The sequence below is a fragment of the Paramisgurnus dabryanus genome, chromosome 12, assembly GCF_030506205.2.
Source record: "Paramisgurnus dabryanus chromosome 12, PD_genome_1.1, whole genome shotgun sequence".
Taxonomy (NCBI): Eukaryota; Metazoa; Chordata; class Actinopteri; order Cypriniformes; family Cobitidae; genus Paramisgurnus; species Paramisgurnus dabryanus.
In genome coordinates, this window is record NC_133348.1 from 7,169,680 (window position 1) to 7,191,887 (window position 22,208).

Genomic DNA, 22,208 nt, shown 5'->3' on the forward strand with positions numbered 1-22,208 from the left:
TGTCATTAAACCATCATTAAGTGTTAATGTTTTTTTTTTTTTTTTAAATATCGTCATTAATATTTTTCTTGACCTCACCTACAGTGCACTGTAAAATCATAAGGGCTTGGAACTGTATGAGAGAGTAATATATATATAGCCAACATGAATTTATTAATATAAAAATTCTGGTCCCAATTTACGAAAAGGCATCACAATGCCCCCCTTAGAATGGAAACCTAGAACTGCCCCTGCCTATTGCGTCATCTGCCAGGCCAAGATCATTAATCTGAATGTGTAGGCAGGAAATATTAAGCCTCATCAAGCCACACAATATGAGGTATCATTCATAAGCGCTAAAGTTTAATAAGCAGGGTTAAGAGATTAATTAAAGCCCAAAAGACCATCTGATAAGCATCTTAGAGTAATACAAGACTTTTTTGAGCTGTAGATACATTTACATTAATCTATTCGGCAGATGCTTTTATCCAAAGCGACTTATTGTGCATTCAAGCTATACATTTTATCATATGTGTATTCCTGGGATTGAACCCACAACGTGGTGTGCAGCTATACGGTGGCCTTCACTATCCAGTATACTATAACTGCTAAAATAAACTTTAGTAGACGTAACTAGTATAATCGCTTGTCTATATGAGTTACTTGGTGTGCTGTCTGTGTGATTTGTCTGGATGGGTGTAATGCACTCAGGTGCCCTGGTGAGCCCTCCAGCTGGTGCATGTCTGATTTTAAGGATTCATGGCACGTGTTGCTCTGCGGGTGCGCGCAAACACACATACTGTAAAGACACTTGCATGCTTTCATAAACACATACATAACCGCTGACTTCACTAGAGCAGAGATGCACGTACAGTACTTAACAAATTTATTGCATTACCTGTCTGTTTGTCTCAAAGATCATCATCGTGAAGTGCTTTAATGGACTTAAGTGAGGAGTCAAATTGAATTTGTGTTTTTATACCCAAACTTGATTTGGCACATTTAAATTCAAAATGTACATAAATATTTACATATTACATATAGTTACAGCTGGTCTATTCGCACAGGATTAATATTAGTATTGAGGTAATTTCTCCGGACCATTTTACTGACAGTGGGTCCCCTTCACTAAGCATGCGTACTGTAGCTTACATCATCGACATTTGCCTGTTTACTGAATAGGAAGTGTTTGTCATTGTTTGCGAATTTACAGACTAATTCATCTACATTTTCTACTAAAATATGATAAAAAATAGACTCACAGCTCCGTCTAGGCCCGGCAAATACTGTAACTGTTAATATTGCTTACACGTGCTGTGTGAAACAAGCGGTGCATGGTGATTGAGTGTGCGTTCAATGAAAAATGTTTCATGGACGACATCACAACAATTTCACTGTCTGTTCACACACGAGAGAGACTTATCGGTCCAGCTCAGGTAGAGCTCGTGTATTCAAATCACACACACACCATTACAAACTCTTAGCACAACAAACTCAATCTTTGTCAAAAAGGACCAAATGATGCTTTCCTCCCCACTCGTGTGTTGACTCCTCTGGATTTCTCTCTCTCTCTTATAAACAGTTCCTATAGGAGATGGTCCACATGCTGCGTCTCATAACCTCAATCAGATGGCCTGCCAGATGGTCAAACAAGCAAAGAGTTCACAAAACAGCTCTGTAAACAGCCAACCGATCAAACACTTTAGAAAAATCTCTGGTAAGCAAAAACGAACGCATATGTTGACCGTGGACGTGTGTCCATTAAGACTTATAAAAAGTGATTTTGTGGTAAAAGTAGAGTTTATGTATTTACAGAATGCCAAACTTATAAATAAATAACTTAAAAACATTTTTTATAAACACTAGGGATGCACCGATAGGATTTTTTTGGGCCGATACCGATTTAAACAGACAACTTCTGGCCGATACCGATGCCGATACCGATATTAAACACTCGTATACAATACTATACAGTTGGTCTATTAGCTAGTTTATTTCTGCATCAAATAATTTTTTTTTACAATAATTACTGGATCTAATTAACATTTAACTGACCAACATAATAAGAGAGGCACAAATTAAGCTAAAACAAATATAATAAGACAGCACAACAACCTTCAAAGGTGGTTTTTGCTATTCAGCATTTATTTTATTAACAACATGAACTCTTTTTTTTTTTTACATATAATGGATTTCTTTATGCAGTTAATTAATAAACAATCGGTATCTGCCTTTCTCGTGCTATTGCCGATATGCGAATGGTTTCAAATTCATCAAAAATCGGCCGATAAATATCGGCGGCCGATAAATATCGGCGGCCGATACATTGGTGCATCACTAATAAACACCCCTACTTTTTATATATACTAGGATACTGAATCATTACCACATTCCCACTGCTTTCCATGGTATCATGGTATTTAATATTTACAAGAAACCACAAGAAATATAAAAGATACTATGGTACTATTGTGCATGTACAAAAATATGGTAAACATGGTCTATTATAGTACTTGTTAGTTAGTGAATAAACATGACTTTGTGTCCAAGCCAGTGGTGGCCGGTGACTTCTTTTTCGAGGGCGCTCGATGCGAAGGTCATCACAACACTTCAAAAAAAAAATTTCAAGAAAAAAATTCTTAGAATTTTTGTCATGTTTTCAGTAAAAATATCTAAAAATTCTTAAATTAAGATGCCTTTTCTTGATGAGAAAAACGACCCAAGAAAATAAGTTTATACACTGCAAAAAATGATTTTCAAAAAAATATTTTCTTAGTATTTTTGTCTTGTTTTCAGAAAAAATAACTAAAAATTCTTAAATTAAGATACTTTGTCTTCATTAGCATAAAAAGTCTAGTTTTTAGACCAAAAATATCAAATTTAAGTGATTTTGTGCATAAAACAAGCAAAAATATCTGCCAATGGGGTAAGCAAAAAAATCTTGAACATTTATCTTAAACACTAAATTCAAGAAAAATGCAAGAAAAAGTTGCTTACCCCATTGCCAGATTTTTTTGCTTGTTTTATGCACAAAACAACTTAAATTTAATATTTTTGGTCTAAAAACTAGACTAATTTTCTAGTGTCGTTTTGCTCATCAAGATAAAGCATCGTAATCTAAGAATTTTTAGATATTTTTACTAAAAACAAGACAAAAATAATACGTTTTTTTCTTGAAAATCATTTTTTGCAGTGTATTTTTAGACCAAAAATATCTAATTTAAGTGATTTTGTGTATAAAAGCAAAACAAATCTGCCAATGGGGTAAGCAAATTTGTGTTGATTTTTTCTTGAAGTTATTGTTTAAGAAAAATGTTCAAGTTATTTTTCTTACCCTATTGGCAGATTTTTTTGCTTGCTTTATGCACAAAATCACTTAAATTTGATATTTTTGTTCTAAAAACTAGACTTATTTTCTTGGGTCGTTTTGCTCATCAAGAAAAAGCATCTTAATTTTAGACTTTTTTTGCAGTGAATGTATGAAGCCCGTCATGTGTGTGTTTCCTCATTTCAAAATATGTGTTTGGCACGTCACGTGAACATATGTGCATCATATGTCTTGTCAAAATAAGTGCCTGCTGCACATGCGTCTAAAGGGTTTATGATAAAAGAGATGCATTTGCCAGATTTGAATGTATCGCATTTGCCAGATCCTCCCATAATCTCATGCACAAGACTTTACTGCTAAGTTAGTGTATTTTGTGAATGTAAGCGTCTCTTTTACCATAAACAGTTTTGATGCACGTGCAGCAGGCACTCATTTTGACAAAACGCATGATGCACATGATGCATCAAAAACACATATTTTGAAAACACGAGCAACACACTTGACACTCCGAACACATATTTTGAATTTGCGCCCCTCGGAAAAGCAGTCACCAGCTGCCACTGGTCCAAGCACTTTGCATGTTTGTGAAATCTTATCTGAACAACTTGCACACAACAATTCAAACTAAAGCTGACCACAGTTTAAAATATCACTTTTGTTTACCGGCTGTCAAACCATAGCATTGAACAAAACTCACTAAAGCATCCTAAAGTGATACTTGTTTACCAATTACTTTAACTCTTCCAGGCAGAAAATAACTTCTGCTGAGCGACACTCACGCAGAGCTCCTAATACCTTTCAGAGAATAATTAAACTAACTTTACCTTATTAACTGGAGTCTCAGAGTTCTGGCTGCCGAGTAGGAAAAATCGCTTGGAGAGCAAAGGCTACAGGTACTTTTAATGTAAAAACAAACATAATGTTCTGAAAGATTGGAAACTCTTATTTACAAAACATCTCGAGAGGTTTATTATGCAGAATTCGGGCGAATCAAGTGGGCAGTGAGGTGTTCTGTGGCCTCCGGCTTACTACATGACCAAAACAATAACTATCTCTTCTCTAAACTTTCATTGGAAGTAGTTTTGATGAATACAGAATACAGTAAACATCAATGATGGGATGCAGCTCACTAAAGGGTAATGATGCAACAAACATAGAGACAGTTCACTTGAAATCTGTCATTGTTTCTTCACCCTCAGGTGCTTCAAACCATTTTAACTTTCTTTGTTTTGTGGAAAAAACTGTCAAAAATAAAGGTACAAAGCTGTTACTGGGGCAGTACCCTTTAAAAAAGGTCCTAATAAGTACCATTAAGGTACAAATAATTGAACTGCCAATATGTACCTTTCCCAATATGTATTTTCAAAAATCTTGAACATTTTTCTTAAACACTAAATTCAAGAAAAATTCAAGAGAAATTTGCTTACCCCATTAGCAGATTTGTTTTTATTATCGTCCATAAAATATATTTGTCATTGAACGCACACTCAATCACCATGCACGGCTTGTTTCACACAGCACGTGTAAGCAATATAAACATTTATAGTATTTGCCAGGCCTAGACGGAGTCTATTTTTTATTATATTATTATAGTAGAAAATGTAGATGAAATACTTTGTAAATCTATCCATCAATGCAATCTTTTGCACTGCAAAAAATGATTTTCAAGAAAAAAAATTCTTAGTATTTTTGTCTTGTTTTCAGTAAAAATATCTAAAAATTCTTAAAAAAGATGTGTTTTCTTGATGAGCAAAACGACCCAAGAAAAAGGCTAGTTTTTAGACCTAAAATATCAAATTTAAGTGAGCAAAAAAATCTGCCAATGGGGTAAGCAAAAAAATCTTGAACATTTTTCTTAGACACTAAATAAAAAAAAATTAAGAAAACTTTGCTAACCCATTGGCAGATTTTTTTTGCTTGTTTTATGCACAAAATCACTTAAAGGGGCTGTCCGTAAGTTGAGAAATTTCTAACCGTTACTGACACCAGTGGCCGTTATAGAAACTGCAGCCAGTCTCATGCTCGTACTCGGTGGGCACACTCGTACGAGCATGACCACAACAACCAGAGTTGCCATAGCAACCACAGACAGCTCATTGAGATTCACCAGCATGTTTACAAATGTAAGAAAAGTTACACTACTGTAAGGTTTGTTTGACAGACCATATTTTAGCAGTGCTAAAATTTTGTTGCAGTGCTACTTTATTTTCAACAGAAGTCTACTTCTAAAAGTTTTGTAACAGAACACTGTAAAACACACTCCCGACACTCACAATCTTAGTGCTCTGAATAAAGATAATTCATATAAGAAAGTAACTTTTGAAACGGTCCTGTGCTACATGCTATCGTTAGCATTACACCACAAAATAAATGCTGTCATTAGCATTACACCACAAAACACAATAACATAATATATTACAGATACCCTGTAACTATGTCTTACCTTTGCAGTAAAAAGGAAACCTGCTCAAGGTCTGTTTTCATACCCAGCGCTGACCGGAGCTCCCTCAAGCATCATATGTCAATCCGATGTTTACTCTTGTCTTTTCTCCGACGCCGGTCACGCACTATTTTGGCCGCACTAGAGAAGGATTTTTTTTAAACTTACGAGGAGTTTCCATAAGTGTCTGGATTGTGCTGGAAGTTGCTTGCTTCTTTCCGTCTACAGAGTCCATTTGAAACAGTGACTTGTAAACAATTGCAAAAAATTTTATTATAAGAAATAACCAATATAAGTTAACGCCTTTAAAGGCAATAAGTTCTTTACGTGAGTGCCACAAGCCTGAGGAAATTAGCATAAATTTATCATTTTGATGTGGATGCTAATATAGTTATCGTTATAATGCGAACGCACCTTTACACTGTAAAAAAATGAAAGTTGGATCTACTTTTTAAAATTACTTCAATTGGTACACTGCAAAAACTGATTTTCAAGAAAAAAAAAATCTTAGTATTTTTGTCTTGTTTTTGAGTAAAAATTCTTAAATTAAGATGCTTTTGCTTGATGAGCTAATTCTTCTTGAGTTTTTCTCGAATTTAGTGTTTAAGAAAAATTTTCAATATTTTTTTTCTCCAATCAAATATTAAGCTTAAACTTAATTTGTTTTACTTAAAGTGAGAAAAATTAAGTTGATAAAATATGATTTATTTAGGGGTTACCAATTAAGTTCACTTTTAAATTAATCCAACTTTTACTTTTTACAGTGTAACGTTAGTTAATGCCAATACAAATTAAATACAAGTATTGTTCATTGTTAGTTCATTTTATGTGTTAAAGAGCAATATCGTCCAAATCACAATTTTAAATTTTCTTTGGTGTGTAAGTGTGTGTTAGTACATGTTAACAAATGGTACAAACCCCAAAGTAAACGATGACGCGAGTTATTGTCTCCAATGTAAATCCCTTTTTTGGACTACAACAAACACACGGATTGTAGGCAACAGTTTACTTCCTGGGATTGGTGATGTAGACAAGACCGACATTATCATAATTCCTATCGCTTTAGATTTACAGCCTGTAAGTTAACGCCTGTTAGCATTGCATTGTGAGCGATTCGTTCAATCATGGTAAGGAGTGTCACATTTCTGTGTATGAGGAAGGCAGGGTTATCTGGAGCAACAAAAATTTACGTTATGTGGAAAATAATGTGTTTTTTAACCATGAACTACACAAACACAATTTATTACACAAAATACACAAAATAACGTTGTTTTTTATCAATGAAATAGGGGCACTAACTAATCTTAACCAACAACCCTACTTTAAGTGTTACCGGCATTTTTTATGCTAAGTTCAAGTTTCTGCAAAAACTTGCAATTTGGATGGAAAAACAGCTATTGTGTTTTGCAAATACTACCCTAATTGGATAAAAAAGATTAATCAAACAATTAATTAATGATTTTTAAAAGATTTCATCTCTTCAAAAAGCTACACTACACATAAAACATATATTCAAGGCAACCGCACTACATTTCACAAGAGCAGACTGTAGTTTACCGGCTTACATTATAAGTAACTTGTAGCTCAGCAAAAGCTTCCTGAAGACTGATAAATATGATGTGGTAATTGTGAGGTGTTTGTGATATTGTTCCTGAGAGAAAGATCTTCATCTAGTGTGGGAGAGCTTCACTTCTAATACTGCAGCAAACAAAGATCAATAAAACTCAGGGGCGAGTGAAAGAGAGCCACAGTATATCAAGATTAAATAAATGTACAGCTCACTCACAGGTTCACGTCCTGCAGTGGGAATCACGGAGGCTGGAGAAAGTGTGAGTGATTCAGCGGGCTGCATGTGGACAGTCTTATTGAACCATAAATTAGTTTGCTTGCATTTTTACAGCGCTCTGAGATCGACTTTAGATACAATCAGAGCGACCGACGAGATCAACGGTGACCAGACAAAGACACAACGGGGAATTTATGGCACTTGTTGAAGATGAAGACGGCATTACACATTTTTAATTTTTTAAGAGACTGTGATCCGTATGCAACAGTCATTTGTGACCCTGGACCACAAAACCAGTCACAATTAAGCTTTTCATTGATGTATGATTTGTTTGAAAAGGATAATATTACTATTGAAACAACTATTTAAATACTAATCAACATTTGAAATGAATCAAAACATTTTCTTAAAATTTGTACCCGTTCTTGTGTTAGGACAACTTTGATGAACTATGAAATCTGAAGGTGAAAAAATCTAAATATTGAGAAAATCGCATTTAAGGTTGTCCAAATAAATGTATATATTTACAGAGGGAAATGTACAAAATACCTTGATCTTTACCGAATATCCTGATGATTTTTGGCATAAAAAATAGATAATTTTGAATCATACATTTGAAACATTATATATGGGTGGGACTAGACCTATCCTCTTTTTAAGACAAATGATATTGGACCCACTCACTTTATCTCTAATTTAACGCACAGTATGTCTGTTCACCTGTCAGAGCTAAACTCCGCTACAACTGAAATTATTTTTCCTACCCAACGGATCCAGTTACAGATCTCATTTCCAGAATCTCACTTTTTTATTAGAGAGAGAAAGACAAAAAGAGTACATTCCGAATGCTACCATCTTTTATTCAAGTAATTTTTTAATAAAAAGGCAACATAATAAAAAAATGGCATCTACTCCAGTTAATGTTTATTTTGATTTTTTTGCTTCTGGCAAAAATTGTTGGCTATTGCAAGAAATGAAGAGTTTGGTTCCAAAACGCGATGACCGCCATTTTTAAACAAAAATTAGTATTGTATCTGGTCAGTATTTAAAAGTAAATTCCTAATTTTTACGCAAAATCCAATATCCCCCGTGTTTTTCTGTCATCTTTTCTCCCTTTTCAAACCGCGACAAAGGCTCCTTTCTCGCATAATGCAATGAATCCGCTTAACCAATCACAGTGCACCATTCCACGCATTGTAAACATTATTGTCGACACTTTAAAGGGATAGTTCGGCCAAAAATGATATTAAACCCATGATTTACTCACCCCCAAGCTGTCTGAGTTGCATATGTCCATTGTTTTTCAGACAAACACATTTTCGGATATTTTAGAAAATGTTTTAGATCTTTCAGTTGATTAAATGTAATGTTACGGGGTCCACGACCTTCAAGTCAAAAAAAAGTGCGTCCATCCTTCACAAATTAAATTCAAACGGCTCCAGGATGATAAACAAAGGTCTTCTGAGGGTAATCTGTGCGGTGTTGTTGTAGAAATATCCATATTTAAAACTTTATTAACGTAAATAAATACCTTCCGGTAGCTCCGCCATCTTAGTCGCGTCCGCATTCAGGATGAGAGCTTACGCAGCCTACGGAGGCTACTCTGCTGCTGCTCTGTGCCCTCCGAATTTGTCATACGTCACTGAGAAAAGTGCGTACACTACGCTAATACTCTCTCCTGAATACAGAGGAGTCTAAGATGGCGGCGCTACCGCAAGGTATTTATTTTCTTTAATAAAGTTTTAAATATGGATATTTCTACAACAACACCGCGCGGATTACCCTCAGAAGACCTTTGTTTATCATCCTGGAGCCGTTTGAATTTAATTTGTGAAGGATGGACGCACTTTTTTTTGACTTGAAGGTCGTGGACCCCGTAACATTACATTTAATCAACTGAAAGATCTAAAACATTTTCTAAAATATCCGAAAATGTGTTTGTCTGAAAAACGATGGACATATGCAACTCGGACAGCTTGGGGGTGAGTAAATCATGGGTTTAATATCGTTTTTGGCCGAACTATCCCTTTAAATACACACAGAATCATAGTTTTCCTCATCTATTTTGTAGTTCATGATCAACAAACAAACAAACACAATAATAATTTTAATGGCATTGATAAACCTGTGATGGTTTTCTGTGACGGGGAAGAAACAATGTTCTCCCAACAGCATCAAGCTTCTGTAATGCTAACACATTGAAACCAGGGAATCTTATGAAAAACTTTTCCAAAATGCTGGTTGCACCAAAAGATAATCGGGCTGATTTTGGGTCAATATCCCCCCTTTCAACAATCCAAGTTATGTCCCGATTAACTTCCCGATTAACTAATGGTTCAACAGATTATTTAAACAGATTTTGCATTGGTGTGAGCCTGTGAGGTGTGTTTAGAGTATTCAAACCTGATCAGAAGTACGTCATAGCCAACCCGATCGCGAATCGTAAATATTAAAAATGTTTAATATTTATGATCCGAAATCTTGATGTGTGAGGGGAACCAAGAGGAAAAACACGCACACGCTCTTAAGATTATCACATGAAACTAAACAATATCCAATCAGAAAGCAAGATGATGGAAAACGGAAGCAGTCATGGCGCAGCACAAAGTGAAGTTGATGTGAAGAGCAGAGATGGACCATGTTCCCGCGGTCTCCACGACTTCACCCAAACCGTTTTCTTTGCGCGATTGCGAGTAAGTGTTTTGATTAATGCCATTAATGTTTATTTTTTATTCAGTGTTTACCACTAGTCAACTAAATGAATAACATGGCAAAGATTGATGCACATTTATATATTAATTCAATAGATTTATTTTGAAAAAAATACATGGATTTATTGGATTGTGCGGAAAAAATGATCAGTTTTTATAATAAACCTTTGAAAATAAAATGATGGATTTGAATTTTCAATGTTATTATAACCTAAAGATGCTATATGAAAGTAACAGAAAATAGTGGTTTTCATGGATCCAAACTATTCAAATACACCTGTGCTCCAGGGTCACATTACCTAGGTGCAATCTATTAAGTTTCATATATTTTGACACCTACAGCACAGCCAAAAGTTAACAAGAAGGGCCTTTACAACTTTGTAATGTAACATATTAAGAAGTTAAATAGCATATTCAACAAAAAATGTATAGCATGCCTTGATTTTTTTCAAGAATTTATTGAATTGGGAAAATACTTTTCATATAGTTTCATACAAGGCTTAAATGCAAGTCTGAAATTGATTGTGGTGGACTTTGATATTGTCAGTGTGCGCAATAAAACCAAGAGTGTGTGTTAATAAAGTAAACACGCTCCATTTCATTTGGACTTTTTAGGGTTGGCGTTCCATTATAGATCCCAGCACAATAAATCACTTGCTGTAAACCTCTTGACATCCTTCACCCAGCTCGCCAAAAGGAAAACTATTTGTTTAGCAACATGTACTCCAAACAACAGACAGCAAGTGTACAGCCATAAAAATTTGTCATTTCAGTAGTATAACACTTTATTCTAGTTTAATATTCAAACACTGTTTATCTGTAGGGCTATCAAAACTTTGTTTGTTTGAGCATCACGATGACCAATCCAACACAGCATCACTGACCCCATCAAGAGCAAAAGTCTGACCAAAAGCAGATCGTTTAGCAATCATTATTTGTAGTATTCTGTATCGAGACTGGAAACCTATTCTTTTAAAAAAACAAACTGGTTTAGCATATGAACCGTAATTTGCACCCTGGCAGAGCCAAGAGCTGTGATTGGAGATTCAGATTGGATATCACGATCACCAACAAAGACACTGATTGGCTGCGGAAGAAAAGCAGCAAGCTGGTGATTAGTAAGACAGATAAGTCGTATGGCTCAAATTGCGACTCACCTGCAGAGAGTCTCGGCCGCGTCCTGGGCGTCTGCATCTCCTGCCGGGCGTGAGGCAGCATGTGGTAGCGCTTAGCTTCGTTGACCAGGTCTCTGCAGGCCTCGGATGATTTAATCAGCTCCTCATTGTCCACCACGTTCAGCAGGTAACTGGGGTGGATGAATGGAAGTCTAACAATAGCCAGCAACTCAGATATATGCTGCAAAAGAGAGAGAGAAAGAGGAAAATGATGAAAAAGGAAAAATTAGAAATATATTCAACAGTCTGCCAATCAATCCTCATGAATGTATGTGAACGCGAGATGGACTCATGTCTCTCAGCTGTCTCCAAAAATAACTGTGACTGTCCTGCTGCCCAACTGCCCAGTTAGTCAACTGCTCTGTTCCCAAACCAACAGGTAGTGTAGTGTGCTGCATCTCACCACCTACTACCTAGGCAGCACACTTTAATAGTAGCATACTAACTGGGATGGAATCTCAAAAAATTATAGACCACCTGACCCACCAGCTTAAACCAGCTTGACCAGGCTGAAACTTTGGCCAACTTAGCTAAAAACCAGCCTATGATGGTTAGCTGGTATCCCAGCCTGGTTTCAGCTAGTCTTTCAGCCTGGTTTTAGCTGGTCTTCCAGCCTGGTTTAAGATGGTTAAGCTGGTGTAGCAGTCTAGTTTTAGGGGTGTTTTGGCCACTTTTTAGCTAGTCAGGCTGGAAGACCAGCTGACCCACCAGCTTAAACCAGGTTGACCGGAAGCTTGGCCAATTTAGGCTGGAAGCTTGGCGAACTTAGCTAAAAACAGCCTAAGCTGGTTTTAATTGGTCTCCAAGCCCGATTTTAGCTGTGTAAGCTGGTGTAGCAGGCTAGGTTTAAAGGGGATTTGGACACGTTTTAGCTGGCCAGGCTGGAAGACCAGCTGACCCACCAGCTTGACCAGGCTGGAAGCTTGGCCAATTTAGCTAAAAACCAGCCTAAGATGGTAAGCTGGTTTTATTTGGTCTCCAAGCTTGATTTAAGTTGGTTCAGCTGGTGTAGCAGGCTGATTTTAGAGGGGTTTTGGACACTTTTTAGCTGGCCAGGCTGGAAGACCAGCTGAACCACCAGCCTAAACCAGCTTGACCAGGCCGGAAGCTTGGCCAACTTAGCTAAAAACAGCCTAAGCTGGTTTTAATTGGTCTTTAAGCCTGATTTTAGCTGGTTAAGCAGGCTAGTATCAGAGGGGATTTGGACACTTTTAAGCTGGCCAGGCTGGAAGACCAGCTGAACCACCAGCTTAACCAGCTTGACCAATCTTGAAGCTTGGCCAATTTAGCTAAAAACCAGCCTAAGATGGTAAGCTGGTTTTAATTTGTCTCCAAGTTTGATGTTAGCTGGTGTGGCAGGCTAGTTTTATAGGGGTTTGGCCACTTTTTAGCTGGACGGCCTGGAAGACCACCAGACCCACCAGCTTGACCAGGCTGGAAGCTTGGCCAATTTAGCTAAAAACCAGCCTAAGATGGTAAGCTGGTTTTATTTGGTCCCCAAGCTTGATTTAAGTTGGTTCAGCTGGTGTAGCAGGCTGATTTTAGAGGGGTTTTGGACACTTTTTAGCTGGCCAGGCTGGAAGACCAGCTGAACCACCAGCCTAAACCAGCTTGACCAGGCCGGAAGCTTGGCCAACTTAGCTAAAAACCAGCCTAAGATGGTAAGCTGGTTTTAATTTGTCTCCAAGTTTGATGTTAGCTGGTGTGGCAGGTTAGTTTTAGAGGGGTTTGGCCACTTTTTAGCTGGTCGGCCTGGAAGACCACCAGACCCACCAGCTTGACCAGGCTGGAAACTTGGTTTTAGCTGGTAAGTCAACTGGTCTTTCAGGCTGACCAGCTAAGACCAGCTTGAGCAGCTAAAACCAGGCTGGAAAACCAGCTAAACCACCTACTTCCATCTTAAACCAGCTAAAACCAGCCAACCCAAGCATCCAGCCTGGTCAAGCTGGTGGGTGAGCTGGTCTTCCAGGGGTGTGTTTCCCAAAAGCGTCGTTGCTAACCGTGCAATGCAATTTCCCATTTCCAACCAACTAAGTTGCTAATAGGTAAGCACGATGCTTTTGGGAAATGCACCCCAGCCTGACCAGCTAAGAACCCCTCTAGAACCAGCCTGCTACAACAGCATAACCAGCTAAAACCAGTCTGGGAGACCAGCTAAGGGAGCACTTTAATGATTTCACAGGCAATGGATTGTGTGATAGCACTTTCTTTAACGGACATATTCATTGCTGGCTTTAAAGAAAAACCAGCGTATGATACATTAAACAGACCAGATGTTACGATTAGTCTTTATGTCTTTCTACCTTCCATCTACTGCCTGCAATGAACACCGATCAGATTTTGGACGCAGCGAAAGCGGGTGAGTTAGGGGTTGCTATGGTGAAGCTATCTATGGCCAGATTGCTTGTTTGTTCAGAGTCATCCTCAGTGGGGCTTTTGCTCACGTCAGCGTTAAATGCTGTAAACATGAGTTGACAGGGACAGCAGCCAACCCGACCTCTCACCTCAGTGCTCACAACGCATTACGCAAACATCCGTATAAAAACAGACACGGGCCGCTTGAACACCTGGGTTTCTGTTGGCTCTCAAAAGAGATTTTACCCCATCTGACCTTCACTTTCCACTTTTTGTTCACGTTAACATGAAAAGGGATTTGAGGAGCTCAGATGCGATAAACGGCAAAATTAGATAGTGATATTAACCAAATGCTCTCGGCATTATACGTTCATCAAATACATTCGCTTTAAAATCTGCTTAATCCCAGCCTCAGGTCTCTTTAGGTACAACGGTCCCAGTGACAGCTTTTCTACCCTGCAGAATTCAGTATAAGAAGCTGTAAATCTCTCGACATCCTTCACCAGCTCCCCTAAAGATAAACAGTTTGTATAGCAAACATGTTCTCCAAACAATAGAAGGCAGGAAGCCAGACGCAAGCAACGGCCCGAGAGAGATTTCGGAAATGTCTGCCAGCTCCCAGCCTGGCCTTACGTGTACTTGGCTAAACCATCCTGAATGTGCTTATTGATCTTAACTTTTCGGTGTACCTCACTGCCGCACTGCCAGACTTTCTCTCGTTGAAACGTTAAGCGGTCCGTCTTTACAGCCCTCATGAGCACCTTCGTATAAACGAAAAGATTTAATTGGCTGTTTGTTCTACGCATATGCCCACCCCACGAGATCAAATAGCAGTGTGCTGTTTCTTACTCCTAACTGTGAGATCAGATAATACGGGTGGCAGCTTTGGCTTCATCCCAGTGAGAATCTGATCTAAAATAATGTCACGGCAGACGGACGCTCCCCCTCCTCTCTCCACACGACTGCCAGCGAATGGATTTAGCCAACCTGGCCAAACCGCTCTGGACAGGCTAGAGAAAATAATCACGAGCTCCCGGCTCGACCCGGCCATCGAGACCTAAGACCAGAGGCGTCATGCCCATTCAAACTGAGGGGGCACCTGCCCCCTTGGTTTATTTGAGCCAATGGATTTTGCATCCAACCTCTAAATCAAATAAGCGTCCATTAATCTGTTATTTGACTTTTAATCTGTTAATATGCACAATAATATACATTCTGTGCTGCATCCTTGTCACTTTTCGGAGATTTTCGCCGTTTTGATCGTGTTTTGATCATGTTACATTACTTTTATTCTGGCGGCAGCTGGCGCTGCAGTCAGAGCGCAGCCGCAGACGTCATCAGTGTCTGGGCGCGCTCACGAGCTCTCTGCTGTTGCTGGCTTGCTGCTGCATTTGGCTATCTGAGGAATTAAAACGTGTTAGAAACGCTCACAACATTTCCAAACCCCAGTACGGTAATGTGCAGTTAACCTTCTCTGTGTAGAAAATGTATGGTTTTAAATGTGACCGTCTCAACGTTATATTAGTAGAGATTCATCTTCTTGGCACAACGCCAAAGTTCGCCAAAGTTCACGCGGGCGCGGAATCTCACATGCTCACATGAGGTAAAATTTAATGCAAAAATCCGTTCCTCTAATAATTGTATCTAAACATATTTTTTAAAATCATTATTGAACATTAAAATCAATCACGTGGCTATAGCTGATGTCATTTTCGTTGTTTATATACTTTATGGATTTAAAATTACATAAATTTTATATGATAATGTAGTTGTTGTGCAAAATGCATTAATGACACAATTAAACAAGCCATTAAGACTTTAATAAAACATGCCGTTTCAGATGTGAATATGATGCAAATGTGTCATTATTCCGATTGAATAGTATTTGATATGAAAGTTAGTCATCACTTTTATTTTGGAGGTTTTTGCATGAAAGCAGGGGTTTTCAGATTGTTAGAAATGTAAGTGCCATGGAAAAGACTGAAAGCTCTATCATATTTCGTTTGATGTCTGTGTATACACAAATTTCTGGGAGCTGTTGACACTGTGCCCCCTTAAAAAAAATTGGTGCATGACGCCCCTGCCTAAGACCATGAATCTGAAGAACGAAATGAGTTGCTGGGGCTTGCGAGCTCCTGTCTTGCGCTGGCCGATTAAACGATAGTGATAAAATATGCAGTACTACAGAAGGTGAGAAAGACACAGATTTCATCATGAAGAATAAAAAATGCAACAGAGGGAGAAAATCACAAACTCAGATTAAACTGAGAATAATTCCACTGTGATCCACAATGTAATTTACACATCAGTTTTTACAGCAGACACGCATCCTGAACACTAATGTCAGTCAAGGTTTAATGTAGCATGCAAGTAGCCCTGGGTCCTGTTATATCATTTATATACATATGTGTGCGTGTGTGTACTGAAATAAAACTGAAAGTTCCTGTAGGATTTAGCATTATGAAGATCCAGGAAAAACTACAGTGAATATCTGTGTCCTTGTATGTATACCAATGAATGCTTGCACACTACTGTATGTACACACACACACACACACACACACACACACACACACACACACACACACATATGTGTGATCCTCAACCACAAAACCAGTCATAAGTTGCACAAGTATATTTGTAGCAATAGCCAACCCTACATTGTATGGGTCAACATTATCGATTTTTCTTTTATTTATCATTAGTAATGTGTTGCTAAAGACTTAATTTCGACAACTTTAAAGGCAATTTTCTCAATATTAAGATTTTTTGCACCCTCAGATTTTCAAATAGTTGTATCTTGGTCAAATACTGTCCTATCCTAACAAACTGCATCTTCCATGTTTTCTTGTAAATTATTATTATTTTTTTTATCAGGCACTTAAATGGCAATGAAAAGGTCATTATTACACGACTGTCCAAAATGCTAGATTCTGATTGGCCAGAACACAGTAACCCGGATGATGCATATCATTGTGACAGGTACAGTTTAATATTACACAAAAAATTTATTTTATTAAAATCTATGACATTATATTTAGAAATTATTAAACTAAATATTGTTTTCGTGACATTTAAACGGCTTGTCTTATCTTACCGTGGGTTCACACCAGCCGCATTTGAGGCAACAAATTTGCGTCTACCGCGTCTAGTTTGCCGCTTGAACATTATGTTTACACGCTTCATTCACGCATGAAAGCCACATGTGAAATTCTAGTCATCAAAACATTCACGTGGAAATTCACCGCATGGGAGGGGCTTCTGCGACTCTGCTCGCTTCCTGTAATCACGTCAACACCTAAATCAAGTTCCTGATTGGTTGCAGCGGCGGCGTGTTTTTCAGCCAAAGTTAACATTTTTCAACTCGCGCAAATGGGGTAAGACTTTTTTTAAAATAAGTTTACTTTTTCTTAAATACTTTTTAAGAATTTTTTCATCCCATTGGCAGATTTTTTTGCTTGCTTAAAAAAAATTGTCCAAATTTTTTATTATTTTCTTTGGTCATTTTGCTTATGAATAAAATGCATCTTGATTTAAGAAGGTTTTGATATTTGTACTGAAAATAAGACAAAAATATTAAGTTATGTACTAAGAACGTCATTTTTGATTTTGTGCATAAAACAAGCAAAAAAATCTGCCAATGGGGTAAGCAAAAATCTTGAACATTTTTCTTAAACACTAAATTCAAGAAAAATTTGCTTAACCCATTGGCAATATTTTTTGCTTGTTTTATGCACAAAATCACTTAAATTTAATGTGTTTGCTCTAAAAACTAGACTTATTTTCTTGGGTCGTTTTGCAGTGTGCAAAAATTACTTTCTTGTTATTTTTTTCTTGTTTTCAGTACAAATATTAAAAAATTCTTAAATCAAAACACTTTTTTTCTTGATTAGCAAAAAAAGTCTTAAAATATCAAATTTAAGTGAATTTGTGCTTAAAAAAAATCTGCAAATGGGGTAAGACTTTTTTTAAATAAGTTTATTTTTCTTAAATACTTTTTAAGAATTTTTTCATCCCATTGGCAGATTTTTTTGCTTGTTTAAAAAAAATTTGTCCAAATTTTTTATTATTTTCTTTGGTCATTTTGCTTATCAATAAAATGCATCTTGATTTAAGAAGGTTTTGATATTTGTACTGAAAATAAGACAAAAATACTAAGTTATATACTAAGAACGTCATTTTTGATTTTGTGCATAAAACAAGCAAAAAATCTGCCAATGGGGTAAGCAAAAATCTTGAACATTTTTCTTAAACACTAAATTCAAGAAAAATTTGCTTATCCCATTGGCAATATTTTTTGCTTGTTTTATGCACAAAATCACTTAAATTTGATGTGTTTGGTCTAAAATCTTAGACTCATTTTCTTGGGTCGTTTTGCAGTGTGCAAAAATTACTTTCTTGTTATTTTTTTCTTGTTTTCAGTACAAATATTAAAAAATTCTTAAATCAAAACACTTTTTTTCTTGATTAGCAAAAAAAGTCTTAAAACATCAAATTTAAGTGAATTTGTGCTTAAAAAAAATCTGCAAATGGGGTAAGACTTTTTTTTTTAAAAAGTTTACTTTTTCTTAAATACTTTTAAAGAATTTTTTCATCCCATTGGCAGATTTTTTTGCTTGTTTAAAAAAAAATTGACAAATTTTTTATTATTTTCTTTGGTCATTTTTCTTATCAATAAAATGCATCTTGATTTAAGAAGTTTTTGATATTTGTACTGAAAATAAGACAAAAATACTAAGTTATATACTAAGAACGTCATTTTTTGCAGTGAACCGAAAGTAAATGTGTTTTCTTTAAGGAAGGTGTGTATTCAATAAAAATGTTTGATATTTAATGCTCCCTACCTTACTTATGAGGTAAATAGCCATGTAATAAGCGGAATAATGTTCAGGCAGCAGGTTGTTATCGCAGAACTAAGCCCCAACAGTGTGATCAGGACCAGAAGTGAAGCATAACTGATATGCGTTATTTGCACACATTTCACTATAGTCATTTTATTGGTATTATTGGTCTTTTACTGCAAAACCCTCTAAGTGCATGCATCCACTTCTTTGGACAAGACATAAAGTAAAAGAGATGCAAAATCACTAAGGGTGCAACTAAAAACATTTTTCACAGAATTCACATTAGGGGGCGTCGTGCTCCATGTGGCTGCCACATTTGTGTTGTGCTGTTTTCACGTCCAAGTACTCAAAAGGGACCCAAGTTTGATTGTGATCGAAGGTCGTTTCTCAATCCCACCCCTATCTCTCTCCAGTCACTCTTTAATGTTCTTTCTCAATACAGGGTATGGGTTCAAGAATTTGGGCAATATCCTAATATATAAAGTAAACATGATTTAACCAAGTAGAAAAACTTTTTAAGAAATCTGCCCCATACGCACATTGTCCTTCATCAAATTCTTTATCTGTGCACTTAAGTGGACTTAAAAAAGGGACTGCGAAAAAGGGACGGATTCAGCCAATAAACCAACATTTCTCAATGGCCTGAGGCCGGGATTAAGCGGATTTAAAGCACAAGTATTTGCTGAACGTATAATATATGCCAAGAGCATCTTTATCTCATTTTTGGCGGAGGTGGTGTTTAGCAGCTTTTGCATCTATACTGTATTATTTAAATGTAGGGCTACGCTAAAGGTCTCTACTAAAGCTGCATCCGTGCAATACATATACATTATATACAATACAATACATACACACCACACACAAAATCTAATGTTAAGTTGTTGTCAGTCTTGTATGCGGACATAATAGCAGCACAATGGATTTTAGATGTTTCTGTCCACTGTAGTTTCAGTTCAATCTGCATGATGCGGAAAGCCCACGGGAACATTCAGGTTTGTTTCGGCATGGTTTCACTTCAAGCAAATCAACGCAGATGTGTCGGACTGTTTTCCCCTCGCTGACCTCTAACCCACTACACAACACACAAAACTCACCCATCACATGCTATTGTGTGAACTATTCAGGCATAAAAGCACAGCAGTGCTGAAGGCATGAACTACAAACAAACGTTCCCGAGTCTCATTTAAATTCAAGTATCTAGCTCCAGTGCTAAACTCAATCTGTCAATGAGCTTAAAAACGCCAATCTCCTACACGCATTAAATCAATGTTAAAACGACCTGACATCCTGGGCTTAAGCCGGTCTCCTCTGTTCCACCTGGCGGACTTCATTAGGAGGGCGTGCCGGGGTCGTCTTCGCAAATCAACTCTAATTCATACACCGCTGATCCCCGTTCTCTCTAGAGCTATTTGTCTTCGTGTCCGAGCATGCCGCTAACACGTTTTCTTTATATCGCCCAAGACCCCGAGAGACAGAAGGTCTCTGTAATGTAATTGTCACTTGTTGATCACCACCGAGAATTAGGGACCCATGATGGGACTCTAGCTGTCTGGACAACAGATGCTCGGAGATGCATGCCTGAGGGCTGCAGAGATCCCGAAAGGTACTGACATTATCAATGAAGGCTACAAATTACGGTTATAGATGTGAACAAATCCACAACAGTGAGTATTAAATCTCAGTGTGTATATCGTCCAAAGCCGTTTGTGCTGCGGATGTGAGAGATACCTGAAATTGTGCGGCTTAAGGAGAGGAGAGCTATAACCACCCCGAGACACTTTTTATTCTCACATTTTCTCAGAGGTAAATGTGTGAGATGTGGTGTTCAACAGAGCTGAAAGTACAACACGCTCATTGGTGGCTGAAAGCATTTCAGATTCATCACCAAATTAGAAAAAGCATTTAATAAGCAAACATCCATTTTGGATCTGTATAACTGTACAATGCCGAGTGATCTAATTTTAAGTTACGTGGGCACAGATTCTGTGTGGGCCTGTTTATAAGTGATCAGATTTGCAAATTTTACAAAGCAGAGGACCAAATAATACTTATTTATTAACGCCATTCCAGCATCTATGTTAATATTCATGGCAAGAGCTGATTTATCTACACAACTTGGGGAAGGACAATTTGGCACCTAACCAGGTCTTTGGACTGTCCGGGGTAACCGGAGTACCCGGAGTAAACCTACGCAACGTTGGCACAGGGAGAACATGCAAACTCAACACTGAAAGACCTCCCGACCCGGCCGAGGCTTAAACCGGAGACCTTCTTGCTGTGAGGCAACAGTGCTATCCACTGAGCCACCGTGTCGCCCCAAAATAAATGGACAATAGGGACCAAAACATCAGAGATGTATGGGTGCTTGCAACTCAAAACCACCTAGCAACTGCAAAGCATCACCCTGATAACCACTTTTACAATTAAGCAAGTGATTAAACTCTGCTTACCCAAGGCTTATCACATCAACCCATCCTCTCAAAGTGGATACAACTCTTTTCCCCGCCATTGGCGAGTTATCTTGTCAATTAAGAGAAAACGCTTCCCTGCCACACTGCAAAAAATTATTTTCAAGAAACAAATTTAATTCTTAGTATTTTTGTCTTGTTTTCAGTAAAAACATCTAAAACGTCTTAACCAAAAATTTAAGTGATTTTGTGCATAAAACTAGCAAAAAAATCTGCCAATGGGGTAAGAAAAAAATCTTGAAAATTTTTCTTAAACTGTAAATTCAAGAAAAATTCAAGAACATTTTGCTTACCCAATTGGCAGATTTGTTTGCTTGTTTTATGCACAAAATCACTTAAATTTGATATTTTTGGTCTAAAAACTAGACTTATTTTCTTAGGTCATTTTGCTCATCAAGAAAAAGCATCTTAATTTAAGAATTTTTAGATATTTTTACTGAAAACAAGACAAAAAAAAAAAAAAAAATTCTTTACAATCATGTTTTGCAGTGCAATGAGGAGTTTTTACGGCAATCCATATTTCTGCTATTATCCACTAGGTGTCACTCTTACCCACTTTATAAAACACTATAGCACCAACTGATTCAAAAACAGTAAAAACTCTGTGTATGTTTTGATCATTCTGAATCTGATATCTAACAAAAGTCCTTTACAAAAATGCATTTTTTTTTTTGCTTAAAATTTTGTATTTTTGAAGAAACCTACCAATATTTATGAGGTGATAAAAAAGACGATATGATAAAAAGGTTTTTTTTGTTTGTTTGAAAGCAGAGGGTCTGTTCTTTCATTTGACATAATGTATGTTTATATATTTATAGAAGAAAATTGTCTGGAAGGCATTAAACTTTTGTAAAAATCATAAAAAATGCAGGCGTTGGCTGGCAACTTTTTTTTTAAAATGCTGTCGGCGAAATAGTTAAAGAAGGTTTACGCATCTTCTAAATTCATTCAAAATGCAAGAGCTATTGGCTTACCGATCCTAGACAGCACACAATCTCACCTTTTCGGTTTTTTGTCTCAGAGACGACACCTACACACCTCATTGCCTACCTGAGCATGCAACTCAATCCATGAAAACCAAAACCAGATTCAAGCACAAAAGTAACGGACGCAGACTCTAACG

General features: G+C 37.2%; 1 protein-coding gene across 3 annotated transcripts in view; it reads right to left on the reverse strand.

Moving 5' to 3' along the window:
• LOC135738335 (kelch-like protein 29) overlaps positions 1–22,208 on the reverse strand; it is a 325,496-nt gene that overhangs the window by 61,824 nt on the left and 241,464 nt on the right. For all 3 annotated transcript variants that reach the window (XM_065256340.2, XM_065256342.2, XM_065256341.2), the window contains exon 9: positions 11,402–11,600. In XM_065256340.2, the coding sequence (XP_065112412.1) occupies positions 11,402–11,600 (199 nt within the window). The remainder of the gene's footprint in view (positions 1–11,401; positions 11,601–22,208) is intronic.